A 27,310-nucleotide genomic window follows, 5' to 3' on the forward strand; every position below is an offset into this window, starting at 1 on the left:
TCTGACTGTAGATTTAACTCAATGCATGTATTACCAATAGATTTATGCATCATCTTAATAAAGTGTTTTTTCTTTGGCTGATAAATGACAGGTGTAGTTCCTGTCACTAGAGGGCGCTCTCGTTGAGCAGCAGGCTCTCAGCCCTGAGGCCTGTCGTCTGTATTTATCTCATAAACAAAGAAACATTAAGGCTATTGACAGAAAACAGTGAAAGAGCATCTGACACATTTAATGTCCTGCTCATTTAAAACACTGAAAGAACAAATCAGCTGTTTGTACTCCATATTTTTAATGAGATCATTCGTGTTTATTTATCTTGTTTTAATTGTGTTGTCTATAAAGCACATTATTACAATTTCCTATAATGTTAATTGTTCTTTTTCAACTGAAATATGCAGTAGTGGACTAAGAACACATACTCAAGTCCTGTTAATAAGTATAATTGAAGTACCTTAGTTGACTATTTTAATACACCCCTACTACATTTTGGAGTCCAATATTATATTGACACCGATAGTTATTGTGCGGATTCAGATTATTGATTCATAAGTGATAAGCCAGGAAAAGGCTGGTCACTGTGACCTTTTGACCTGTGCTGGACTATGGTGATCTGATCTATATGAATGCACCTGTCCATTGCCTGGAAAAGTTAGATGCCGCCTATCACAGTGCCCTGAGATTTGTTACTAACTGTAAAGCACTTACTCATCACTGTACCCTGTATGCCAAGGCAGGTCTGCCTTCACTAACTGTACGGAGGCTCAGTCATTGGTACATGTTCATTTACAAAGCCATGTTGGGTAAACTACCTTTTTATATCTGCTCTCTGATCTCTCGACGAATTGAAAGTACATATTGCCTGAGATCTCATGATGTTGTTTTATTAAATGTGCCAAGTGCTAGGACTGTCTTAGGGAAGAAAGCTTTTAGTTGTGCAGCTCCACTAAATTGGAACAGTCTGCAAACATGTTTAAAACTGAGCACTTTGGTTCCCCTGCATCATTTTAAAACTCAGCTGGGTGACATGCTGTTTGATACTCATGGTACCTGTCTCTGTAAATAGAGTTTGGAAACTGGACTCTGTACATTATGTTGTTTGTCATCCTTATTGTTGTTCTGTTGTTTTTATGTTACATGTGTAACTAATGTCCTGCAGGTCACCCTTGACCTGGTTAAATAAAGGCTACAAACAAACAAGATATACATAGACTGTATTGGCTGACTGTTTTTCTTGCAATTAAACACCCAACATGTTGGTGGGTGGGATTGAAATGAAGATTTTGATTTGTCAGCTTGTGTGTATATATCTTTACTGAATCTGTATCACTTGCTTTTGTTAAAAAACTGAGAAAATCAATAAAAATATTTACCATAAAAACACCCAAAATGTTAAGCTCCTCTCTGCTGTCTTATTCCTGAGATATCCAGAAATGATGCCCACTGGTATATAAAGTATTTCAAAAATGAATATCACATGATCTCATACATATTACTCTGAAATCGACAAATGCAAAAAAACTTTTTTACTTGTAACATTTGTCCACTGTTGAATTGTTACTTTTACTTAGGTTAAATATCTGAGGACATTTTCTACCTGTATAAGTACGACACAAAAATATAATTTAAAAACTGTTTTACGCTTACTTTCCACTTTTTCACGTGTGTCTCTATCCCATGTTAATCTAGAGCAGGGGGGTCAAACTCAATTTCATCACGGGCCACATCAGCATTATGGTTGCACTCAACGGGCCGGTTGTAACTTGAAGACTTTATAAAAATACATATATAAATATTTAATATATATAAATTAATGTATTATACAATTACATTATTGCCTCTGCATTGGATTATTATCGGATAGGGTAATAACTTCATAATTAATTACGTCTGAAAGCAGAAGTCTAGGGCAAATAATTGCAAGTCTCTTCAGTGAGAATGTCACAAAATGATTTAAAAAGAAAAGCCACATTCTGGAGAAAAAGTCAAAATCCAAAAAATGAAGTGACATTTTGAAGGAAAAAAGTCAAATTCTAAGAAAAAGTCAAATTTGAGATGCATTGTGGGACATGTAGTTTATGGGCAATGTGCTTCTGTAAATCGGCATGTAACCGTATAATAAACATATTACATTCTTTCAGAGCTCTTGTGGGGCCACATGAAGTGAAGTCACGGGCCGGATTTGGCCCCGGGCCTTGAGTTTGAAACCCCTGATCCAGAGTCAATGGTTAGACTTGAATCTTGATTTGTAGACAAAATAAACTCCCATAAGCCTCCATAGATAATTGTTTTCCATCGTTTCCTGCTCATATATTTCCGGTCCTGCACTGGATCTCCTGGTCCTTGGTTTAGGCTTTTGAGAGCAGGACAGACTGATCGTATTGAGTTTCCTAACGCGGTAATTACAACTTCCCACAGCGAGGTGAAACTAGAGCTCAAAGTGGGATCTCAGGTATCTGGGGGCGGATCATTGTCGGTTCAGAAAGATACGAAAGGCCACAGAAAAAAAGGTTAAATGAAAAGATCTGGAGCATGCAGCAAAAAAAGGAAGCAAAATAATAAAATATTTAGTTTTTCTTTCCTGTTTGTTTGTCATCATCATCATACACTGAGGAACACATCTGGAAAAAAACATTTAATTTTATTGCAACAATAAACATTTTGTATATAAAAAAACTGTGAAGATAGTGCATCTGCCAGAATGAACAATATCATATTAATCAGTGCATCATACCAGTATACCCATTTAGTTTCAACAGACAAGGATCACTAATGCTACTAGTAGCTGTTACTAAACAAACAGAGGATAAGGACTAAATTCACTTTACAAATGTTGAGGTCATAGGTCTTATTACTCTCAGCAAAATTGTCGATCCAGATTAATAACTTATTCTTAATGTAACATTTGAAGGCCTAAAAGAAGTCACGTTTTAATTTATTGAACCTAAAAGACATGTTTTAATTGACTGGAAGTTAGCTTAGTCTAGCTTAGCAACATTACAGCACAGCAGGCCTGAACATTTAGGGATTTATTTGACACTTTAACAAGAAAAATACTTGTAATCCCAAGACTTTGGAGGCTGGTGTGCTTCTTTTTTTTTAGCCTTTAAAAAAACAAAACAACACAAGAACAAAAGTAGACCGTGTTTATATGCGGTAATGTCATCGCTAGCATGAACACTGGTAGCCAAACGTTACTTTCAATTTACCTAGGGAGATACATGTGCCAAAAAATGGTGACATAGTTTCAGAAAAAATAACAAGCCTGTATTTGTCAAGCCAATTCTTGGGAATATCTGACAGTTAACAATAAGATAAACCAAATAAATAATGCTACCAAGAGAATGGTAAAACTACATTTGCCTAGTAGCTACAATACACTCACATTTGTTGTATCAGGTTATTTCTCTGTGTACAAAATTACAAAAAGCAACATTCACTCCTGTGTCTGCTTGTCTTTTGACCTAAGGGCCTCTGGCAGTAAACCTCAGTGTCTATAAATACATCTTTAATGGAAAAAACCTGATAACCCCACTGGAAAATATACCCCCGGTGTTTTAAATTCCAGGAAGCTCCACACCCTTCAGGCTGCACCCACTTTCTGTGTCCGTCTCACTAAACACAAGCCAATTAGCGTTCTTGTGAGACGTTTCCCACAACTTGGATGACCCTGATTTTTTTGTTTTTGTGTCTCCAGTGTCATTTTATGGTAGAACCATTGCACAGAAATGCTCTGCATCTCAGGTTACTTTACAGAGATTTGTATCTTAAAACCAGCATTCCCCTGCATTTAGATCTGACTGCGCTGATTGTTTCCAACATATACGCACATTTAGTACGTGACGTGAAACATGAGCAAGCCTTTCATCCTTTATCCAGGGGCATATATAAATGTAGACTCCTCACCTAAGCTTTACATTCCACATTTCACAATGAATTAACTGCAATTGGATTAGTCATTGTTCATTTCTGGATGTGCAGCTTAAAGTGAAGGATCCGGAACATCCTGTATGCAGTACAAGTCAAACTGGAAAGCCTTAAACAATTACACTTGGGAGAGGTAAAGGAGAGTGCACACAAAAGATTGCCTGACTTCGATTAATAATGCATTTAAAATATGTCCTGCTCTTTGTAATACAGGTGCAAACAATATGAAGCGTTAATTTGTGTGGAGTGCAACATCATATATACAATAAATGTCTTTTTTCCAGAGTGAAAAAAGGCGGGCCTCCCTTTCAAACGTCACTGCGTTCCTCAGGTCCCACAGGAACAGCTCCGGATTAAATCACTTCCTCTTACATTGTGATAGCACAGTGGTCGGACCACTCTCTCTCAGAACACACACACACACACACACACACACACACACACACACACACACACACACACACACACACACACACACACACACACACACACACACAACACACACACACACACACACACACACCCACACACACACCACACAACACACACACCACCACACACCACACACACACCCACACACACACACACACATTGATGGAAAATACTTTCTTGCCTAGAGTTAGATGAGAAGAAAGATGCAGGTTCTCAGAGACAGGATTAGCTTAGCCTAGCTTAGCATGTCCTCTGTTCCCATGTTCCTATGTTATTTATATAAACTAACATATTCAAATATTGGTAAGGGCTGTATTTGCAGAGAAAATTGAAAACAAATAAAGGGAGATGGACGATTCAAAAGAGGTTTGAATGGTAGATCTTTTAACCCACAGCCATATATCACAACTTTAGTGACTGACTAGCGCTAGTAGTTTTCTTGTTAGCTGTTAGCTAACCAGCTACAGTAGCTTTCAAACTAGCTCTGCAAAATAGTGACATCTTCAAAAAGCTTCTTGCCTTGCCTAATTCAAAAAGAGTGGGTGGATAAACTTAAACTTTACCACTTTCTGGTTTCAACAAAGCTCACTCATTTCTAGGTTGTATCTAATAAGTTGAATCTACATGTAGAAACAAACACAACGCAACCCAGTCAGGCTATCTGTTTCCCCCTGCTTCCAGTCTTTATGCTAAGCTAACGGCTCTATAATTAAAGCCCCTAAAAAACTTGGTTTCAAAACTTAAGTTTCTCTTTAAAATGAATGTTTATCACTAAATAAACCAGTCAAAGTTTAAGTAAAGGAAAATATCCATATTTTGCAGTTTAACACTCAACGATGTTCAAACCAGTGAAAAGAGCACGGATAAAAACAAATGCAGAAATCTGTGAGTGTGAATTAACTGAACTTTTCTGGCACAACAATTTCCTTCGGGATAAATAAAGTCTTATCTTATCATATCTTAACAACGTTTTTGGTTTGACTCCAAACCGAGAAGCTGATTGAGCAAATAGATTTTAGAGAACTTTAAAAAAAACATGTAGGATTAAAATCTTCTCATGTAAAAAAAAAAAACTACATTTGAGCAATTATTTTGACCTGTTGTCACGAGAGGCTGACGTTCTCATACTCTCCGTAGTCCGAGTCCTCGAGCTCGATCCCGGGCACCAGGCTGTAGTACTCGGTGCTCTGAGTGAGGTACGCCTTCTCTCTGTCAGTCGAGTCCTTCATCACCTCCGTCACGCTCACCGTGTCCAGCTCGGTCTTCTCGGTCCCTTCAGAGCCCGGAGGAACCTGCTTCCCCTCTGAGGAGCAGATGGAGGTCACACGAGGAAGAGACTCCACCGAACCCAGCTTAATCTCCACCTCTTCGTAGATGTCTCTGGTGCTGCCCAGCAGGGTGGAGGCTGGGCGGAGCAGCAACTGGTTCTTCAGGATCCCCTCTTTGTGTTCTGCTTTATTCTGATCGCCAGGCGTAGGTTTCTGCTTGCTGCGATGCTTCTGGCCGATACTGGAGTTGGTAGCTCTCCTTTTCGAGGTGCTTAATGATGCTTCCTTCTTCTTCCTCTTCCTCCCGCAGCACCAGCAGAGCACCAGGGCAGAGAGGATGAGGAGCGGCAGCACGATGAAGAGCGCGGTGAGACCAGCTGGGCGGCACACGTCACTGATTCTCACCGAGAACACCGTCCTGCCGGCCAGGTGCCGAGGAGTCACGCAGGTCAGGTTCCTCACCAGATCCTGCATCTTAACGGTCCTGTTCAACTTCCCAGCGTCCTCCATGCCTTCCAGTAACAAACAAGAGCAATCCCACGGGTTCCCATCCAGATCCAGTGTTTGCAGACGGGGCCTCACAAGCACAGAGTCTGGGAGGAGGCGAAGCTGGTTCCCCTGAAGATTCAGCTTCTGGAGGACGTCTGATTCCTGGAGGAAACCCTCAGGCAGCTCCTGAATCAGATTCCCGCTCAAATCCACCTCCGTTAGCCTCGGCTGCCCGCTTAGAAACCCCCTCGGCAACACTGTGAGTCTGTTATGACCCAAGAGAACCCTCTGTAAGGTAGACACGTCTTTACCGGTCATATTAACCGAGCTGATATTACAGAAGGAGAGATCCAGAGTCTTTATGTTTGTCTCGTTGGTAAACACAGACCAGTGCACATGGCTGAAAGTGGAGCCGGAGTAGTTCAAGCAACAGGCGTCAGCAGGTATCTCAAAGGGAAACTGGGATAAAACAGTGGCTTCTGGACACACACATGCTCCCACAGGTCCCATCTTCAACAGGAACAAGAAGATCAGCAGGGCGCCACGCTGGGAAGGCATCTCTGAAACAGAAAACACAGACTGTAACTTCACCAGAATCACTTAAGAATCCTTCTTTCTTTCTCTCTTCTTACCTACCTGCCTGCTGTCTCCTTCTCTGACTGGATCAGCTTTATGAAGGCTCACGGTTGTAAACCTAGCGATTTCTCCGAGGACTCCTTGTTGCCGTGAGGATTGGGGGGGTTGGCATGGTGATGCGGGTCACTGGGGATCAGGAGTCCAGTGTTTGGCTGTCGGAGAGGAAACAGATGCTGCTGTGAGTTTCACGTGAAGGCTGTGCTCTTAATCGGCAGATGGAGGTTGTACAAACGTTACCTGAAGGCAAAGATGGAGCCTGAAGAGATTCAGCCAGCAGGTTATTGTGTTTACTTATAGTGGAAGCACCCTTAAATCTGATGTTAAGAGGATAAAATATATATATTTTGAATTCATGGATTTATTTTATATTTTCGGCTCCTTCTAAATAAAGGAAATTACCCGTCAATGAAACTAACTTGTCATTAATTGGCTTGTGAAGAATGTTTATCCATCTTATCTTAAAACAAATTGCTTGTGTTTTCAGTAATTCAGAAGTCACTGTTAATTAAAGATTCATCCTTTATCTTTTACTTTTGACTGTCTAAGTCTTTTCTTTTGTTCTACGATTACTGTACATGTTGATTACATGGTGAAAAAACCAACAGGGAATGGAAGCTTTTATAAACCATCTATCTTTAAAGTCTCCATTGACAAAAACACTAATTTGACTTGCAGAGTACGGTAGTTGCTGGTCTACCGCTGCCTCGAAGACATCGTTTGTTTGTGTTTTGGAGTTACTCTGGGCAATCCTAACTAACCAGTCACAAAATAACACAAACACACTTACCGATCGACACAGGGGTAAACCAGCAGCTCTCTTGTTCTGAGAGGTAAAATTACTGTGTTTGTCAATGGAGTTTGGTGGCTCTGAAGAAACCATAGTTACAGCTTTATGTGTTTTAGGTGAGCTTTACATGTTTTGATGCTTTTACAGCAGTACATTGCTCTGCTTCCATGTCCATATTACTGTCTGCCTCTCTAAACTGGGCATGTGCCAACCGCCGTCAACTGTATGTAATACACAGACTATAACTAAGTACCTCATACATCCCAGCTTCAAAACATACAAACTATCCCTTTAAGGTTATCGAACCGAAATGCAAGACATCAAAACACATTACAGTAGAAAACGGCATCATTTACTTTAAAATAATGTGAAATTCCCTAAACTCACTGTAATTCATGTAGAAATTACCCCTGCATGGCTATTTCAGTGTCATGTTTGATACCGTGTGTCTACTTGGCAGATGACGACATTTGGGAAGCCCTATAATTGAAGAGATTAAAAAAGTAATTGCTGGGCACTTCCTAAATCTCCTATGTGTCCAGTGACGCTGCCTGAACATAAAAGCATGTGTGGTCGACATAAACAAGGCCAGTGTTTTCTGACTTTACATGTGAAGCAGGAAGAGAGGGAGTGTGTTTGGTCATCAGACTTCCTCACACACCACAATGGAAATCTGCTCCACAGTCCGGAGGCAGGAATGTGCTAACACCCCAAACAGCACCAGAGGATAGTTTAAACGGGACCAATGTGTCCGCTGGGATCATCCATTAACCAAAGAATCAATTCACCTGCTGATGATAAAACACTATTTGCAAAGACGTTCACTTGGACTGTACTTTGTCACAGTTAATGATAATCTCAGCATGCTAACAAGCCCAATAATGATGACGCTGGATTTTAGCATGCTAACATGAGCTAAACAAGTGCAGCTAGGGCTGATGGGAATGTTTGGACACAAAGCAAAGTCTTAGACATATTAAACATTTGATCTGATGAATGTGCCGAATGAAAGCTTTCGTCTCATTCACTAGGCATTCATCGTAAATATCTTTATCCAAGACTACACATGTATTTTCAGCCTGGACTTCAGCAGAGCAGCAGAGAGTCTAACAAACGCAGGAAGTGTGCGTCACAGGGAATAAACTGACTCTTTGTTTCTGGCAGAGATGATGTAATATATCCAACACAGAGCAGAGAGTGCGAGGATGAGATACTGCAGGTACGAGGAGGGCTGTTTACGTTATCAAGAGTTATTTTCATTCTTTTGTGTAACTGTACTTAATATTAATCTAACATGGAGATAATCAGCCAAAACCTAGCAGTGGAAAGTGAGAACTATGACAACTCATTTTAATAAAAAATGAGCAAACTCAAAGTGCATAAATGTGTTAAAATCAGCTCCACATTTACAAGCTGCAACATAAACGTGATTTAATGAAAGACCACTTTTATAATCAATAATATAAATCATGAAAATAATGATGTTTGTTTTGAGTCTAATGCTGATTTAGTTTAAAAGGACTTTCACATGTAGAATATAGGTGTTATTGATATTTTCATTCATGCCTTGAGTTTTCTTCCACTTCTGTCAACACTGAGTAATATTCAACCAGGTCGTTTCTTTCTCCGTGGTTCGCAGCAGGTGAAACCGTTTATATTTCCGGCAGCAGACGGACGGAGAGCCGGTTGTTTGGATTAAATAAAAGAACACAAGGTGATTGATGTGAGAAATGACAGCTACCACAGCTGAACAAAGAGCAGATACACGTCCAGTGAAAGTCTCCATTATATTACAATATAGTCATCAACTTCATCTTTCTGCCCCTCATTAACTTCACTGAGCTCTAAAAGAGGGAAAACACCTTTAGACTTTAGTGACAAATCATATGACAAATATTATGATGTCTTCCTGTTAAGCCCCATTTCCCCGGGGGCTGCAAGAAACAGCGTCTGAGGGCTTCTTAACGGCCCGTCCACACTACAGCTTCAAAAACGGTTTCCGACGCGTCTGACAATTCACTTTGAATGGGGTGACGTCACTTTTTGCCGAACTGCATTGTGGGAAGCAGAGCGGAGCTTTCCTGGCGTTTCAGGCTGCAAAAGTTGAGCAATGTTCAACTTTTGAAGCTTCTGAAGCTTTCGGTGGAAGCGTCAGCCAATCAAATCATATGCCAGTACAAGCTCTAGCCAATCAAACCGCTGCTTGTGTGTCAGGGGCGGGAGATTCATGTGATTGGTTGTTGGTCGAGCTTCAGACACGCCCAGCTCCAAGATTTTTTTGAAGCTCTAGTGTGGACGGGCCGTTACATTTAAAAACCTATGAATGTGTCGTACCCACTTAACGGGAAGAAACTCAGCTTTCAGACGATATGAACCAAAACGAAACATAAGGGTAATAACAAAGGCTCTGAATTAGCCCTGAGCGAAAAAATGCTAACACACTTAGCACAGAACTCACGTAAAAATACCCTCATTACTTACTGAAAAACAGGCTCGACAGGTTAACGGGAATTTAGTCTAAAGCTACATTATTTTATTCAAAATAACTTAAACGCAGCAACAAGTGACCACATGGGGGGCAGCAGAAACAAGGTGTTGATATAACATTGATATGTTATCACCTTTTAAATCGAAGACATGCATTTATGGTTGGAATAGCACTGAGATCAACGATAACTTCAATTTAAGTTGAGTGTTTTTCCAAGTGATGAATTGAGTCAAATATTGTGTCCTTTCCATCTGTGTTTAGCGGCTTAATGCTCCACTATATTTACCAGCTAGTCGATAACTTTTTCTATCAGCGGTTTTATGCTCGACAGGTTGAGTAAACGTTTTCAACAGCTAAACCAAACTGTTAAAGTTGTGGGACGTAAAACAACAAGATAAACAACAAGATAAACAACTCTGTAAAGCTGAGAGCAACAGCAGAGACTTGTTTCACATACAGGAAGCCTCCATGTTTATATACATGTATGCATTAAAGCAGCATTTTATTTCAAAGATATGTGACACTTATTGCTCCGTGATGCTGTTCGGTTCATTCGGTTCAATTTAAAGCAGGAATTTATTTTTAAATCCCCCAGAAAATAGAGATAGAAAGGCTGCTTTTGTTCTGCAGTGCACCTTCAACAATCACTTGATGCAATATAGTTGTGTGTGATCAAATCGACCTTTTCAGATAAGCTTGTGTTTGCTTTTAATCTCAACCTTTCATTTAAAATGTTACCGTGTGAACTGAGCCTCCTGTTATTAATACACATTTCATATCCTCGTTATTTGCATGCTCTGTACAAAGCGTCTGTCCTGACTGATAGCTATCAAGAGACGTTATATTCAACATTTGAGGGAAAGGAAATAGTTGCATGAGGGTAACAATTAGCTTAGATTTGGATGCTTTGGTCGTAGTTTGACTGTTTCTAATTCCAAGCATTCGCTAATTGAGATAAGTGTGGCTGCTCAGCCGATAACAGAAGAGTCTAAAGGTGAGTCGATTCACACGTTTCGCTATCTGACAGAACAGAGATCTGCAGTCACTCAGTTTCAAGACAGCAGTGTGAATATCTGCAGATGAGTTTATCTTTGGGTAACAGTCACCTCTTTCACAATGTAGTGTTTGTTTGCAGAAACTCTATGGCTCAATTAGTCAAGATCTGTCTGTGTTGTCTTTTTCTGTCTTTTGTTTATGTTTTATTTTGAAAGGTCTTCACTTCCTGTCTTGCCTGTTTCTGTCTGCGTTGTGTTTTGTCTTTAGATCTGTCTGTGGTTCCCTGTCGTTAGTTTCCCTGGTGTGTCTTATTACCCGATTGTGTGCACCTGTGTTTTCTCCTCCCTCCTCACCTGTGTTTTCTCCTCCCTCCTCACCTGTGTCTTCTCCTCCCTCCTCACCTGTGTCTTGTTTGTATAATTAGTCTTGTTGTGTGTATTTAAGTTCTGGTTTTTCTGTCTGTCTTTGTCGGTTCGTCTTGTGTTTTGACTTGGTCTTCTGTTCGGTCTTTGTTTCTAGTATAGCCTTGAAATAAAGGAGATATTTTTGACACTTTAATCTGCATTTGGGTCCTGCTTCCTGCACCGTAACACAATTAATGGATTTTAATCATAACACATTAATTAATAACTACTCAAAGACACTTTACCTGAAGGTTTTTCAACTGCAACACTTGATCTCAAAGGGACATTACTCATGGACTCTTTTTTGACGATTTGAAAGAAGACTTTTTGGTTAATCTTTTTTTGGTACATTTTAATCCAAATATATGAAAGTGAATCCTAAATTTCCTATTGAGTTTCTTTCATTTGTAAAAGCTTTGAAGTGAATGAAAAACAAGAATGCAACAAAATAGTTTTGGACATGAAATCCCTAGACTCCTTTGCCTTTAGTATGAATTATTATTAGATATTGTAAAGTCTTGTTTAAGGATTCATTAAGAGTTGTAAGACTTTCACTGGTAATCTTGACTTTTGTTTTTTATCTGTCTTTTTTTTGTATGCACCTTATTCCAGTCAAATATTGCGACCACATCTCAAAGCCATGTTGTTTTGTGCATTACAAATGAAAAACAAAAACTTAATGAGACACTTGTTAAACTGAGCCTTGGAGCTGTGGGGTTGACACCTCGTAATCCAAACAGAGAGATGAAGTTCTCCTCTCAGGGTGTGAAGAGGAGTGAGGTTTAAATCTGGAGAACATGGTGTCACGCTCTAACAATGTGAGCAGCTACATCCTCTCTGAGGCACAGCTTCCTCTGACATATAACGGTCTCCTTTTATGCAGCTTTCACCATCAAATATGTTAAAAACCAGGGCTGCAGCACCACAAACCAGAGACGGACATTTCAGCTTCCAAACACTTAAGTTTGTAGGCCTAATTGTCTTAGTTCGTATACTTAATATCATTAAAATGCACAAATTCAAGGTAACGTAAATACAAAAGTAGTCAAGTTTCAGAATTCGTGTAGGTAGAAAAACAACAAAACACTGAACAGAACATTATCAAACAGTTCTACATCAATTAAATGCAAAAAAACAGAATGAATGAGTTAATTTAATGTACTTTCTTGTGTTTAGTCAAACATTTTTAAGGGGGTGGGGTTGAATTGTGGAGGACCATGGACTCATGACCTCCGTATCTGCACAAAACACACCATAATATCACTATATCCCGCCATAACAACAACAACACCCTGTGAATCAAACACAACACGTTAACACACATGCACACACCTGTTGGAGATATAAACACGTGTCTTCTTACCTGTGACGGTCATGTCCGCTGCAGGTGTTTCTCCGTCTGAAGCTGGAGAGAGATGAGACTCTTCTTCAGGTTTCAGTCTCCACAGCAGCGGTGAGTTCCTCCTCTCTGCATCCCGGCAGCAGCTCCCCTCCTCGGTCGGGGTCAGAGGGTGTGTCTCCCTCCGAGCGGAATGTGGACATACAGCTTCCAGATAGCTTGTGTGAGTGTTTGTGTGTGTGTGTGTGGTAATCATGTTTATTCACACACAGTGTTCGGTTAAAGTGCGTTTATCTTCGACTGAAACTGGCTGATTTAATCTGTACGTGTTTCAGTGACCGCAGAGCGCCCCCTGGTGGTTGTACTACGTTTATCATCAAACTGTTGAAAGTAAAAGTTCATGTTAATCTTATTGCATAATGATACAAGCATTTAAACCTTTCAAACTGGTATTTCCACTATAGTTTCGTGCTTGAAAAAGAGTTTCAATGACTTTGGCTACAAGTTTAATTGAGTTGATCAGTTGGTTTTTATTTAATAAGTCTAATCACTTAAAGGTGGGGTAGGTAATTTTGGAGAAAGTGCGCTAGAATTTGAAAATACACAACCGGAACAAATCTGCCACTTCCTTACAGAGCCCCTCCTCCAACACACACGAACGCGCACATGACCAATGAGGGCACGAGATAAGTTTGTGCACAGATGGAAGGCTGACAGGCAGGTAGGCCATCCAGTTACTTTAGCCGGGCCGGCTCAGATGATTGGTCGTGCTTTTTACAGTTCTACGGCTTCCACTGATGCATTTTTTAATGGATTTTTTGTCAAAGCATTTAAGATATTCATTCCTATCGGGATGTGAAGAGCATTCCATGGAATATAACAAAGTGTATCTCGAGCCGGTTTCTCAAACGTAGGCCTACTTTGTTCATTTTCAGGTTTCCTTCCAGAAAGGTAATTAAAGTGCTTTGTTGACATACACACGTTACTCTAGATTGTTTTGTTTTTATATTTCTCATTCATTTAGAATTTAACTTGGGGAATTTGATGCTATTTTAATAGACATTTGACATCCTATTTTCGCATTTGTTCCAAAATGACTTTGTTGTGTACTTAAATTATTTGTTCACACATTGCTTCATCAGTTGTCTATTGTAATTGCTAAGAAATACCCTTTTCCCTTTTATTTGCTTACAAAACATTTCCCATCCTTCATTATAACACTTTTCTAAATCTTCCTTATTTACTTCAGCGTCAGCTTTCTGTCCCCAGAGTCAGAACTAAACATGGAGAAGCAGCGTTCAGTTATTATGCTCCAAATATCTGGAACAAACTCCCAGAAACCTGCAGGTCTGCTGCAACTCTGACTACTTTTAAATCCAGGCTGAAGACTTTTCTTTTTGTCGCTGCTTATAATTGAAACTGAGCCGTTGTGTTCATCAGTAAAGTGGAACTTCTGTGTGAACTATTCATATCTTAAACTGCACTGTAACTTTTTATTCATGTATTTTTTCTTTTAATGTTTCTTTTATTATCTTTTACTGTTTTTAAATGCCTTTGTCTGAATGTCTTTCACTTTTGTAAAGCACCTTGAATTGCCTTGTGTTGAAAGGTGCTATATAATAAACTTGCCTTGCTTAAGTGGCTTTTTGATTCAAAGTGAACAAAAGTTAAAAATAGCCCTACTGTGAACCATTCACTTTTTTATTTCTTCAGAAAGGGAAATGAGCTTATCTTTTAGGAAAACTAGAAATGTTCTAAGGCCTTCAGCTATGTATGACCAATAGATGGCAGTATGTACCAGCACTCAACAAGCTCAACAAAATCTGTTAACATACATTTACACACTTTTCAACAACAAAGGCTGATATAACATTAATTATTTAGAAAATAATTGAAAGATAGTTATTTTGATAATCTATTGATGTTACATTTCACCCTAAAATGCCCCAAACTGTTCCAGCTTCTCAAGGGTCAGGATTCGCTTAATTTCCTTGAAAGTAAATACAAAATGTTTTAATATTCTGCTTTTACATTTCAAGATGTAATCTCAGGTATTTGTCACAGTTTTTAAACATTATATAATAATCATCATTAATGAAAAAACCATTGGGTTAAAGCACTAATACTAACGAACACAAACGTATACAAACAGATTTATTTGATATAAAAGACAGGAGCAGTTTTTATAAAGTCTATATACACTGGTCAATGACAATAATGTGAAAATCTTTTGCTACAAAATTAGTGTAAACATTTTTTCTGGTTGGTCGTTTTTTTGACTCTGTGACGAGACAGAGTGCAGAGAACTTATTGTAAACAATGCACACCTCCCTCTCACTGAATAAAACACTGATACACGTGAAGAAACAAAAAGACAATATAAAAGGAGATTATGCTACGCTGTTGATCGTTGTTAGGTTATATTGACACTTATTGAGTTGGCACCTCTCAGTCCATGGCAGAAAATCACAGATGGAATATTGTAGTGCAGTTTTTGTTGCTTCGTGTGTCAGTTTTAAGTCCCAGGAGTCGAACACACAGACTGTATTTATATAATATTCATATACAGACACTTGGTGGCAGCACTGCTACAGTTTATCCTCTTCTGCAGCAAAATGAAACTAGAGAAGCAGCTTCTCAACAACCCTTTGGACACATGCTACAATCTTAAATAAGTATTTTGACATTACAGCAAAATAGTATTCTATTATAGCAAAAACAAACTCCTCCGTCACCATAGTTTAGCCTCTTTGCACTGGTTACCAATTTATTTTAGAATCGATTTTATAATCCTACAGTACTTCTTGTCTCACGGTAGCCACATGTTTTATCGTACTGACATGTTGTTATCAACCCTCTCTTCTAACTCTGCAAGAAAACAAATAAGCATATCTCAAACTGCTCAAGTTGCGTTAATGCAACTCATGATCTGCTTTAACGGTTTCTTCCTTGTGGTTCCTTAAGGTGAAGCAACTTGCAACTTTCACACCTCGAATGATCCGAGTTGTGTGCAGTTAATATTAAAATATAACTCTTCTTAACTTCTCAGATTGCTTTCATTTGAATAAGGGAGCAGACACAACTGAAGCGTAACTTGTAGAGCAGAAGAGTGTTGTTTTGTTCTTTGGTATCTTCATTTCAAGAAACGTATATATTGGCCTTAGGTTGTAAACCACTACATTAAAAGAGTGCGTGCTGAAACATGACAGTATTTAACATTTCATTGAGACAGAATGAACCTTACTGGAGCCAGAGAATCAGCTACCTGTTCCATCAGATCAAACTAACCAATAAAAGCTCATAGCTCATTCAGATCACAAACGCTGCGGTCATCTCTGAACAAAAAAGTCACCGCTATTAAAGACACTCTGACTTTAGTTATATTTAGCATTTAGTTTGTGCCATTAAAACTCCCACTGACACATTTTCTGCCTCCTTCAGCCTAGAATACACGTTGTCTGCTGACACACACCTTACGTGCTGCCTTTAGTCTTCACAAAGACACAGAGATTTGGGCTTCAGTTCTTTTGGTTCTGGCCATCATGAGTCCAGGTAGATGGAGTAGATCTGGTTGAGGCAGCGGTCGACGCCTCCTGCCTGGAACAGGAAGCTGTCGTCAGAGTACCCGCCCCCGCCCTGCAGCTCCTGCAACAGGTCGAACCCTGAGGGACGGAAATGTAAATCTGTACACAGCTCCTTTTCTTTCACATGAAGCAGAGTGGGCAGGCAGTGGTTGTAGAGACGGACAATCATTTGTTTATTGTTCATTCTATGACATCCGAAGCAGGAAGTCAATACAATGTACAGTCGTCATAGAGGGGAGCTCGATATTGTTATATACTTTGACTTTAAGGCAGTCATATGTTGCCCAAATTAAAGTGACAGAAATACTTTAGTCAAGCATTAAAACGACAGTCAGAAGTCAAGTTTCCAGAAAAAGATTGTCTTGATGAATGTTAACTTTTATTTTGTATCCCGGTAAAGTGTCTTTGAGCACCAGTAAAAGCGCTGGATAAAATAAATATATTATTATGTTTTCATCCAATATGCTTATGTGAATGAACATGATGAAAATATTGTATTTATATTTCTTTAATGTATTCATTGCAATCCTTTTTGCATTTTCTTTTACAATATCACAAGCTTTTTTTCAGCTTAGTGTGAAAACATTTTCGGGATATTTTGAGGCTATTTTCTTTGGAATAAATAGTTATTTCACTCAACCCCACTAGCTTTCTCACCTCCACACATCTGGCCCATAACGGCAAGAGGTGTGGCGGGAAGAGAGGGTTTCAGATCCTCTAACGGCCCGTCCACACTACAGCTTCAAAAACGGTTTCCAACGCGTCTGGGTGACATCACTTTTCGCCGAACTGCATTGTGGGAAGCAGAGCGGAGCTTTCCTGGCGTTTCAGGCTGCAAAAGTTGAGCAATGTTCAACTTTTGAAGCTTCTGAAGCTTTCGGTGGAAGCGTCAGCCAATCAAATCATATGCCAGTACAAGCTCTAGCCAATCAAACCGCTGCTTGTGTGTCAGGGGCGGGAGATTCATGTGATTGGTTGTTGGTCGAGCTTCAGACACGCCCAGCTCCAAGCTTTTTTTGAAGCTGTAGTGTGGACGGGCCGTAAGAAGCACTCTGATTGGAGGATATGGACCATTGCTCTGCGGTCTTACCTGTAGAGTGAGAGGTGGGGGGGTTTGAGTAGTAACCGGTGGGTTCGAAGCCTCCGTCGCTGCCTGGTGGAAGCGCCTTTCCTTCTCCGTACAGACATCCTTCAGGAAACATAGAAGTCAAAGTCAACTTTCTTGTCAATCTTTCAGTTTGTGTGTACAGACAGAGAGATCGAAATACCGTTTCCCACAAGCCCAAATACAAATATATATATAGAAATATGTATATCCTATATATATATATACACAATCAACAGACACATTTATACATATGCACACATTAAGATAAAAGCACAACAATCAATATCTACAAAATAACAGTCACTTCAAGAAGAACCGTCAACACCTCAAACGCTCAGACACCCTGATGCTGACACCCTGGTGCTGACACCCTGATGCTGACACCCTGGCGCTGACACCCTGATGCAGACACCCTGGTGCTGACACCCTGGCGCTGACACCCTGGTGCTGACACCCTGATACTGACTCCTCCCCTCCTCAGTACCTTGCTGCTGTGAGAACGCCTGCTGCTGGTGGCTGTAGATCTTGTGGTACTCCTGCTGCTGGACGTCTCCTCTGTCTGAGGAGGAGCTCACCGGGCTGACGTCAGCCGGCATGAACAGTGATGTCGGTCTGTTCCTGTTGGAAACACAACAACGGGTAACTATTATACTCAGTTCTTTCATATCAACATTTATGAGAGTGCAGGGACTTGCAAACACATTTCGAGGGACGGTTGCACATGTGGCGATAATCATTCACAGTGCATTTGTTTCAGCATTTGCCTTAAATCATTTCTACATCTTAAGAAGACTCATAACAAGCTTATGTCACATGACGGGGCAGAGGGCTTTACTTCAGTCACTTTTTTATGGTTAACGGATCTTAATCTAGAGATACAAGTTGGGATGACAGTGATTTAGATTGGTCTTAAACCACTAATTATGGGCTATTTGCTTTCATGCAATCACCCAACAAAGAATCCTCCAGAGGCCTTGTGCACATCCTGGAAATATTAAGCCATTTAAACTCAAATACTGTATTTCTTTATTAATTTCTTAAATCATAAAAAACCCCTCAAATTTCTGTTTATTCAAATTCATTTTTCACCCACTTTATTTTCTTTGAATGTTGACCATTCATTTAAAGTAATGGTAAATCATTTATCTTAGAATAAGGCTAATTTGAAGCTATGCAACAGGTTTGACTTCATTTCAATCTATGTATAGTTTTTTAAAAGTAGGTTTCGATAAAGTTGAACTCTCTGTAGTGTTCTGCAGTCTTTGATGCTGATAACGGTTATCCAGCAGTGTGGCAGCAGCTGTGTAATCAGACACAAACGTGTAAATACTTAAAACTGAACAAACAGTGCAGTTTATACAGGAAAGCGTTTCCAGGGGGGGTAAAGTGGGCGGGCTCTGTATCCATCGTTACGCTGCAGGAATGTGCTGACTGTGCACAAACACTCTGACTCAACATGGAAACCAATGAGTCAGTGGAGCCAAGTGGACGAGAAGAAAGGAAAGACGAATATCTCTCAGAGGAGATATGGAGCTGAAAACCCCCAAAATGGTATTTAACCCCCCCTCCTGCTTCTTCAAAGTCTCAGCAGTTCATGCGGCCTGAGAACTCTCCTGGATGATGCGCTGCAGTATATTCGTCCCTGGAGAGATACATGGCCTTGGATTCTGCTTGAGGATTTTTAGTGGTCTTCATAAACAAGCCAGACCTCGTCAGAGAGACTAATGGCTGCCGGCCGAAGCGACTTCTATTTACGCATCTGACCAGTTTCTTTAAAAAGGAAATGTTTGAGATTTCTTTACGTATCTTTCATTTATCATCCCCAGGTCCCGTTATTACCCATTTCCCATGTCAAATGCCATTACATTTAATTTAACAGTCCCCGGGGAGAATGACTATAAAAGCAAAGATTAATCAGGAGGACTTTTTGAAACCCAAACTGATATAACTTACAGATGGCTGCTCGGCTTCCTGAGGTAATAAAGAGCAGGCTTTGTGTAGGATTATGTAAACAAACTGGGCTTTGATATAGTGCGACTGTTGAAATGAACGTGCCGCGATGACTGCGAGCCCCAAGAATCCAACACGTCTCTGGATTCCCCCTCGCGGCCCCGCACCATCAGAGCTGACCTTAACTATAAACAACCGCGGCTGTTCTGCGGCTCACATTCTTGCGAAGTTGCAACAACATAGCTGGGATGTCTGATCCGTGCTGCGTGGATCTGTCGTTTTGTGGCCGCTGTACCCAAAACCTGATGCACGAGCTTAACAGAGCCGGAGGGAGAGTCTGTCAGCACAAAAAAGTTTCTCTGATCATATTTTACCGGCGAAAAACCCCTTCATCATTTTCTTTTCTCTCTATCTAACTAAAGCCAGCAGCTCTCTGAAATCTGGAATGAGAAGAATCCTGCTTGTAGAATTTAAGCTCTATGTTTATTTGCTTTTTTAATAGCAGCAAACTTGGACTAGATCAGAGACGGGGATGAGTGGTTTTACTAGAGAAGGTGCCAGCTTGTGCTCTGCTCGGTTTTCAGTTCTGGCAGAGGAGAGCTGCTGTGACATAGGTTGACTGGATAACAGAAGATCATGTTGAATGTATGTAACACAGCTGGAGGTTTAATGTGATCGAAGGGCTACCAATCAAGTACTTTGAGACATTTGAGTACATTTATTGCATATACGGGGAAAATACAAAAATGTGCGGGCATGTCAAAACATTTCAGCTAAACCAGCTCTTTGGATCCGATGTCAGTCGGAGCTTCTGCAAAATAAACTTCATTACGTCTCTTTCCCTCAAATTGTATAATAGTGTTTCTGTGTGAGAGCCATCCCAGTGAGTATTTGATGGAAACGCTGCTCCGAAAAAGCCAATCCTGCTCTCCCCCGACCGCAAAACACACAAACACTGCACATCACAAACACTCGCTGATGGACAAGCCTCTGAATCCCCCCAGTATAAAATAATTAAAATAAGTCGAAATGGCTCGTCTCGGCCAGAGTAAACACGCGCCTGGCTATGAGGTCAGAGGAGCACAGATAATTTACTTTCACGTGTTTAACGTCTCGCTAAGTCATTTGGGGGAAAAACAAGTGCTTGTCTGGTATTGGCTTTGGCAGGTCGTGCACTGCGGGCAGCGAGGGACTCCATGACATCCTCAGTGTCTATAAAGAGACTCAATGGACAGACTGTGAAGCTCCCGCTGTAAACTGTGAGCAGATGGAGGCTGAGGGATGCTGCTTTAATGCGAGTACATTACTGTATATGTCCCAAAACACATACAAACAGACACTAAACTCTTACCTGAACATCAAATGGAAAGGACTCAAATGTTTATTAAAACTTAGCTTGGTTTGTTGAACTCCAAGAGCTTTAAATGGGTTGGTTTGACACCTTAACATCTCCTCAAGTCAAGAAATCCAGGTGACAGATTTATTAAGTACTTCCATCACCATTTTCGAAAGATATTAGGATGTGCAAGGCTTATTCGAGGTTGGCAGACATATACTTTAAACTACACTACAATATATCCACTTTTTATTTCTTACACTACGACAACTTGTTTGGGTTGTTTTTGTTCGGAAAGGATAAAAACTGATCTGCACCTGTGCTATATGGAAAGCACATTTTAACTTGCACATGGAAACACTAGACATATATATAAAATATGGGATTTGGTAACCCTTTCTATTAACTTACACGTTTGCAAAAACATCGCAAACCAAACAAAAGTGAATCGATGATTACTCCACCACTTGCAAACGTTCAAGGCTTTTTAAGGCACTGCACACATTCAGCACATTTCAGTACCAACATCAAACGTCCTTTTTCAATTAAACTGAAATGTTCAGCACAAGTTCCATAGATTGTGGCTCAAAGATTTAGATATCAAGCTATAAAACTCAAACTGTTTTCCCAAGGTCCATAATAAACCTTGAGCCCAGGCATATTTATAGGTTTGAATGTGTGTTCAGAGAGAACAACACATCTCAATTGCTCTGCCATGACCCAAAGCCTATTTTAAAACAAGGTTTCGCAGAAATACGAGAGCATGTGGATTATATTTGAAGATTTTATATCAGTTATAAAACCACGAAAAATGTTATTCTGACCCTTATCAAATCTCTTTTATTAGATAGACTTCCTTTGTTGTTGCTGTTGTGCCAATAAAAGTCAGTTTACGGGCAATTCTTCAATGAACAATAATTTGAGGCCATATTGACCAGAAACGGCTGCCTGAGGCCTTCAGCTGCAGATTTTTAGTCTCACTTCTACTTTTATACTGGACAAAATATGTCTCAGTTTACAGTACACATAAGTTCTGCGGCCTCCAACTACCCAATCAGGGAGACCACAAAGCCATAACTCCATCTCTGGTGATAATGTCTTGGGTTTATTCAAGAATGCACGAGCTGTTTCTGAGCCTGAGCTCTAAGGCGAGGGAAAGTCACATCGGGGATTTGATGGCGTCCATATACTTGAGGTTTGACACTTGGAAGAGTTGAGCAGTTTTAAAATTGCTTGAGTAGAGGAATCGTCAAATGAATAAAGAGTTTAACGGCGAACATCCAAAAAAGCAAAGAGGCGCAGAACACTGTGGTCAGTTTTTTTTGCTATTTTTATCTGCCCTAGAAAATAACTCCGGATGAAAACTGCCAAACTCAAACACAATCCCGCTCAGCTGCATTGTATCGGGTTGGCAGCAGAAGTCGCTGCAGCAGATAAATCAAACCGTCGCCAGAGAGCAGGGGGGGGGGGGGGGGGGGATTGGATGAACTGAACATTTAAGTTAGCCTCTGGGTACATCATTAGCCCAGAAGCAGTAAAATACTCATGTTTCAAGGAAATAAAGGCAATATATTACAAAATGCACGACAGTGAGAACATAAAAATGTACTTTTGACGTTTAACAGCTGCATCTCCTGATGTGACAGGTCATTTCTCTTAATGACTTCACTCACTGGAGCAATAAAACAGAAATTCAAAACAGGGAAAATAAACACAATCTTTCTCCTGTTAAAAACCGCTGAGCTGCCCATGAGGAAGGCCCTCAACATCTAATAGCCACTATTTAAATGTTTATAACCGCAGCTGAAGAAGCCCATGTGTTTACTGTTTATTACCTCCGCATAGAGGTTATGTTTTTGGTTTGTTTGGTTGTTTGTCAGCATGATTACAGACAACTGGCCCGATTTTCTTGACATTTCGTGGAAAGGTGTACCGGGGGCCAAGAAAGAACCCATAACATGTTGGAGTTGATTGGTTTTGGCAGGTCTTTGCTTTCCAAAGTGCCCGTGTAGTATTTTTGACTATCGAGCTGCAACACATTTAGCTTCGTTGATCTCCAGGGCCAGGAGTTCAACACTTTTAATCTCAATCAGATCCGATCAGATTTTGAAATCTCATTTTTTGTGATCCAGGATCAGACAAGTCGGCCAGATTCTGTCCCTGTAGTTCAAAGCAATTCAGGATAGGATCACCCTGATCCAGATTACGACTTTTCAAGATTACTAGATCCTGAATATCAGTGCTTTAATCCTACCGATCGCCATCTAGTGGATATGAAGAATAATACAAGGAAGACAAGAGACCAGATTGCAGAGACATCTATAATGTCTAATTATATTTTTAAATTTGAAAGGTGATGACAGATGATGGACTTTTTTTTTGTTGAAGATATTTTTACTTTAATCTAAATTACATTTGTGATTGACAATCTTTGTTGTGATACTTTTATGAGCATAAACATTTATGTTATCAACATTTGGTTGAAAACAAAATAGGCCACTACAAATGTGAGCAAAAATGGAAAAATAAAATGTATTCCCCATGAAGGCTAAAAATGGTTTTCAGTTAACAAACTTTGCCATCTTATTTAAATTGAAACATATTTTAAAATGAATGGTACAGCACATTTTGCTCTGGAAATCCACCCCTCTGGTGGGATCAGGATAATCCAGTTTTTTGGGATCAAACTATCAAACTGATCCCAATCCTGTGTTGTCGGTTTGAACTACCCGTTTTGAAGATTTGATCCAGATTAAAGCTTGGATTGGATTTCCTGATCTGATCGGATTTTTGGTTTTGAACTACCCAAAATCCAAATCTGATCTGATCAGATAGGGATTCAAAGTGTTGAACTCCTGGGCCCTGGATCTTACACTCACCCTTCTCTCACGCTCGTCAGTGAAGATATCGGGCTGTTGGCATCAAAGTTTCCCTCCACGCCTCGATACCTGGAGCAGGTGTCCGCGGACGGAGGGAGGAACTCAGGATTTGCCCTGTTGTGGACGGAGCTGCTGTTGGAGTACACACCTGAAAGAGAGACATTACATGGATTAACTTCACTGAAAATCAGTTTTCTGAGTATTAACAAAAGCCATGAAAGGTAGCTGCTCAGTGGTAAAGGTATTTTTCACATAAAGTAAGTTAGATAAACAAGTTACAACAAAAAAAGTAGGAGAACATCATACTAATATGATATGAAATATGGGTTAATAAATAGCTACAGTCTTTGGCTGTCTGCTATGAACTCAAGAGCTGGGGCGACACTAATGATCACTCTAATTCTCCATTTGACTGTTGTTTACCTGGAAATGTATTAGTTGTTCCATAAAATGTCAGTAGTAAGATAGATCCTAAACGCATAGGTTAATTTCTTGTTTTGTCTGACCAACTGTCCAAAAATTACTAAGAGAATAGAAAATACTTCACAAGATAGGAAAAGCAACAACTTCTTAAATCTAAAAGAGCTGTTGTTTGTTATTTGAAAAAACGATTACTATAATTTAGCAACAAAGAAGCTTTTCACAAAACGGCTAATCAGCTAACTGTGATGGTAAGAAACATAACTTTAACGTATTTTCACTTTAAAGAAAATACAATGTTTCCAACTCTAAGCATACACATGGGCCGAGGAGATGTGAGTCATGTTTCAAGCGCAGTTTGACAAGTTTCTACAGACTTTTATATATTCTCTTCACACTAAAAGTATTTTGTTAAAGTTCAAATGAAACCTGACAACGGCGGCTGCTCCCTGCAAAGAATAAAGATTTTCAGAGTCACGTTTCAAAACTACAGGAGGTGTTTGATATTGAAAACATTATTTTTTCGTCGCAACTGTAACACAAAAACCTTCAAGCCTTTCAACACTTGGGTTTGACTTGAATAGCGGCTGATGATTGTTAGCGTATGTCGCCATAAATCCTGCATACATAAAGTAAAGTACAGACACTGGTTTATACAAAACATTCAGAAAGTAACATTTGAGTATTTCTGATAAGCAGAAAGTCCTCTTGGGACAATTTCAAAATTAAACACTGACAAGCTTGTTTCGCCATGAATAAAAATAACGGATAGTGTGCCGTTTGAGGCTTTCCCCTCAAAGTCTTCTGGGTAAAGCTGCAAGTAGTCTGAAGTAATAGACATGGACAGCTCTCCTGGACACTCTGCTCTCTCTTCTGCCAGCTGAGCCTCAGCGTACCTGACAGCTTCTTGATCCCTGTTCAGCCATTGAAAGGGGAAAGAAACAGAGCTTGGCTGGAAAAGGTTTTTTAGCTGAGGGACGGGCGGGGAGGAGGCCAACTCGCCCGCAGTCAGTGCCCGGTAATTGGACAAGGTAAACACGGGCATGATGAGCTATCATCGCAGGAATGGTGGAGAGGAGGGAGAGGAAAAGGAGTGAATGAGGCCATGGGAGAAAATGAAAGAGACACAGCTTAACGGCCCAGGTGTTTGGGCAATTACTCTTTTCTTTGTTGTCTCATTTCCAGAGAGACTAAACACTGATTTGTACATTTGCTCTTGCTACCGTTTCACCCGTGCGTACCTGTGAAGTCATCGACGCCGGGTAAAGGCGAGTTGTTTCCCTGGTGGAGATGCTGCCTCGCCAGACAATCGCTCAAAATGTCCGACTCCAGCAGCGTGTGCACCTGAACCTGTCAGACAGAACACAGATCATGTTCAAGTAGATGTGAAAAGTGGTAGAGATGGAGATTCCTATCCTTTACTTAAAAGTTAAAATATTAAAAGTACATGATGCAGAAGGATTTCTCATGTGACCTTCATTCTATTATTATTATGATTATATCATTGCATTATTATTATTCACGCATCAATATAAATTAGGATTTAACTGTTGTATTTGTTGAAGTGGAGCTAATTTTGAACTATTTTTTATCACACTGCAACTAATTAGTCATTTCGAGATTTATCGATTGATTCTTTGGGTTTAAAAAATTCAGAAAAGAGTGAGAAATGCCGTAACATTTACCGCGTTAAACGACTTATTGTTTCAGCTGTACTTATTTTATCTATACTGTTTGGTAGTGTAATTTATAACAACAATATTTAATAAGCTCTTTGTTTGCAACTAGTAACTATACCTGTCAAATAATGGTGAAGTTAAAAGTACAATAAGAGTTTAATAAGGTGGATTGATAAGAAAACAGTTTAGAATCCAGTACAAGTACTTCAGTTAGTTCTCAAGTACATGGACTTTTGGTGGTTGGAGTTCCATTAAACCACTGAGAAGTAAATGGTGGAACATGTTAAGTCTTCATGTTGGGGAACATGTGCCTGCATGTACGGACGGATGAGAGTAATTATGTTTAAGCTACAGCTTTCTTCCAATTGTGTTTTGCTGTTGGGCAACACGGCTCCCATGAAGCCAAACATTGAAACGATTAATTTTGATTACAAACAGTAGATCAATTGACAACACAGCGCTTTGTCCACGGGCCCTTTTTTACTGTTCATTTTTCAAAGAAATGTCACTTGGAGCAGATGCCTGGTTCTCGTTTGGCCTTTCAATCCGACTTCTCCAGAAATATCGTTATGCAACTTATTCCAAGATGTTCTACCAAAGTTAAGACAAGACAATTTACTTTATTATCCCGCGTTAACAGAGGATCCCCCCAGGACTTTCCAAAACAGTTTATGGTCAGCTCCAGGACTAGCAGAGGAGCTTGTGAAGGACACCAAGGAACCACAAAAGAGTGATGAATAATCAGCGAAAAATGTGCGCCCAAAACCACTGTTTATGAAGATACAAACTTCATAAGCTGTGACGCATCCGCCTGAAGAGTGAGGAGTTTCTGAAGTACATGTTTAATATTTCAAAGTTCTCTGTAGCCCCGCAGCGCACATTTACTGCAGCGCAGGGCGTGTAGGCCATGTCACAATTTACAAGCACACGTGTTTCTGTTTAAGACAAACAAGGCACGGGAATACACACAAAGCCCTGTGTCACTCACGGGCCATAGAAAACAAACAAGGCCCAGATAAGGGTGAACAATAGGCTCCCTATGCTGACTTCCAGCGAAGTGTGTGTAATACTTTGTTTGGTTGCGTTTCATCCTACTGAATCATAAACATGCTTGCTCTCTCCTCCTGTGGCTCTACATCTTTCTCACAGAGAGTTATTAAGAGCAGAGCCAGGCTGCTTCACTAACGTCACTGACCCTAAAGATGCTTTCGGAGAACCCAATGTTAAAGAAGTCCTTCTTATTAATGCACTTTATTCTAAAAGAACTGCATTTTTGTATAATTTTGTTGCTGCCATGTTCTTTCTGAAAGCACGAGACGATGTGAACATTTCATGACACAATGATCCTATTCACAATCATTGGGATTTACAATATTTAATATCTTGATTATCATCAAAATATGCTTAAAATGGCCCTTAAATAAACTGGAATAACGTTGCCTTAGTTTTGTTAAAAGGGAACATTGTTAACTGCATGCCAGAAAGGAAACGTGTTCTTTGTGATCATAGTTTTTCGTGAAAAACAAACAAGAAATGTTTTGTATTTATATAAGGCGAGGCGGCTGCTGTGTATAGTGCGCTGGACTTCGAA

The 27,310-nt window shown here is 40.0% G+C and overlaps 2 protein-coding genes across 7 annotated transcripts in view; both read right to left on the reverse strand.

Moving 5' to 3' along the window:
• Positions 1-5,262: 5,262 nt before the first annotated feature.
• Positions 5,263-12,993, reverse strand: si:ch211-106k21.5 (leucine-rich repeat-containing protein 38). Of its 2 annotated transcripts, none has more exons than XM_034207839.1 (3): positions 12,788-12,993; positions 6,750-6,901; positions 5,263-6,673 (listed from the first exon to the last, which is right to left on the reverse strand). In XM_034207839.1, the coding sequence occupies exon 3, from the start codon at positions 6,669-6,671 to the stop codon at positions 5,460-5,462; it is 1,212 nt and encodes a 403-aa protein (XP_034063730.1). In that variant the 5' UTR covers positions 6,672-6,673; positions 6,750-6,901; positions 12,788-12,993; the 3' UTR covers positions 5,263-5,459. The 2 variants fall into 2 exon arrangements, with proteins under 2 accessions (XP_034063730.1, XP_034063731.1); XM_034207840.1 differs by having other exon boundaries at positions 6,746-6,901.
• A 2,214-nt stretch (positions 12,994-15,207) lies between these two features.
• Positions 15,208-27,310, reverse strand: part of LOC117540896 (zinc finger protein GLIS1) — a 41,957-nt gene continuing 29,854 nt past the window's right edge. For all 5 annotated transcript variants that reach the window (XM_034207845.1, XM_034207842.1, XM_034207843.1 and 2 more), the window contains exons 5-9: positions 25,282-25,390; positions 23,621-23,768; positions 17,940-18,073; positions 17,438-17,536; positions 15,208-16,425 (exon numbers count right to left, since the gene is read on the reverse strand). In XM_034207845.1, coding sequence (XP_034063736.1) covers positions 16,304-16,425; positions 17,438-17,536; positions 17,940-18,073; positions 23,621-23,768; positions 25,282-25,390 — 612 coding nt within the window. In that variant the 3' untranslated portion in view covers positions 15,208-16,303. The remainder of the gene's footprint in view (positions 16,426-17,437; positions 17,537-17,939; positions 18,074-23,620; positions 23,769-25,281; positions 25,391-27,310) is intronic.

Source organism: Gymnodraco acuticeps, unplaced genomic scaffold, assembly GCF_902827175.1.
Source record: "Gymnodraco acuticeps unplaced genomic scaffold, fGymAcu1.1, whole genome shotgun sequence".
In the NCBI taxonomy this organism is placed as follows: domain Eukaryota; kingdom Metazoa; phylum Chordata; class Actinopteri; order Perciformes; family Bathydraconidae; genus Gymnodraco; species Gymnodraco acuticeps.

Coding starts and splice junctions, on each gene's coding strand:
- si:ch211-106k21.5 (XM_034207839.1), bottom strand. CDS start 6,671: ATGCCTTCCCAGCGTGGCGCCCTGCTGATCTTCTTGTTCCTGTTGAAG.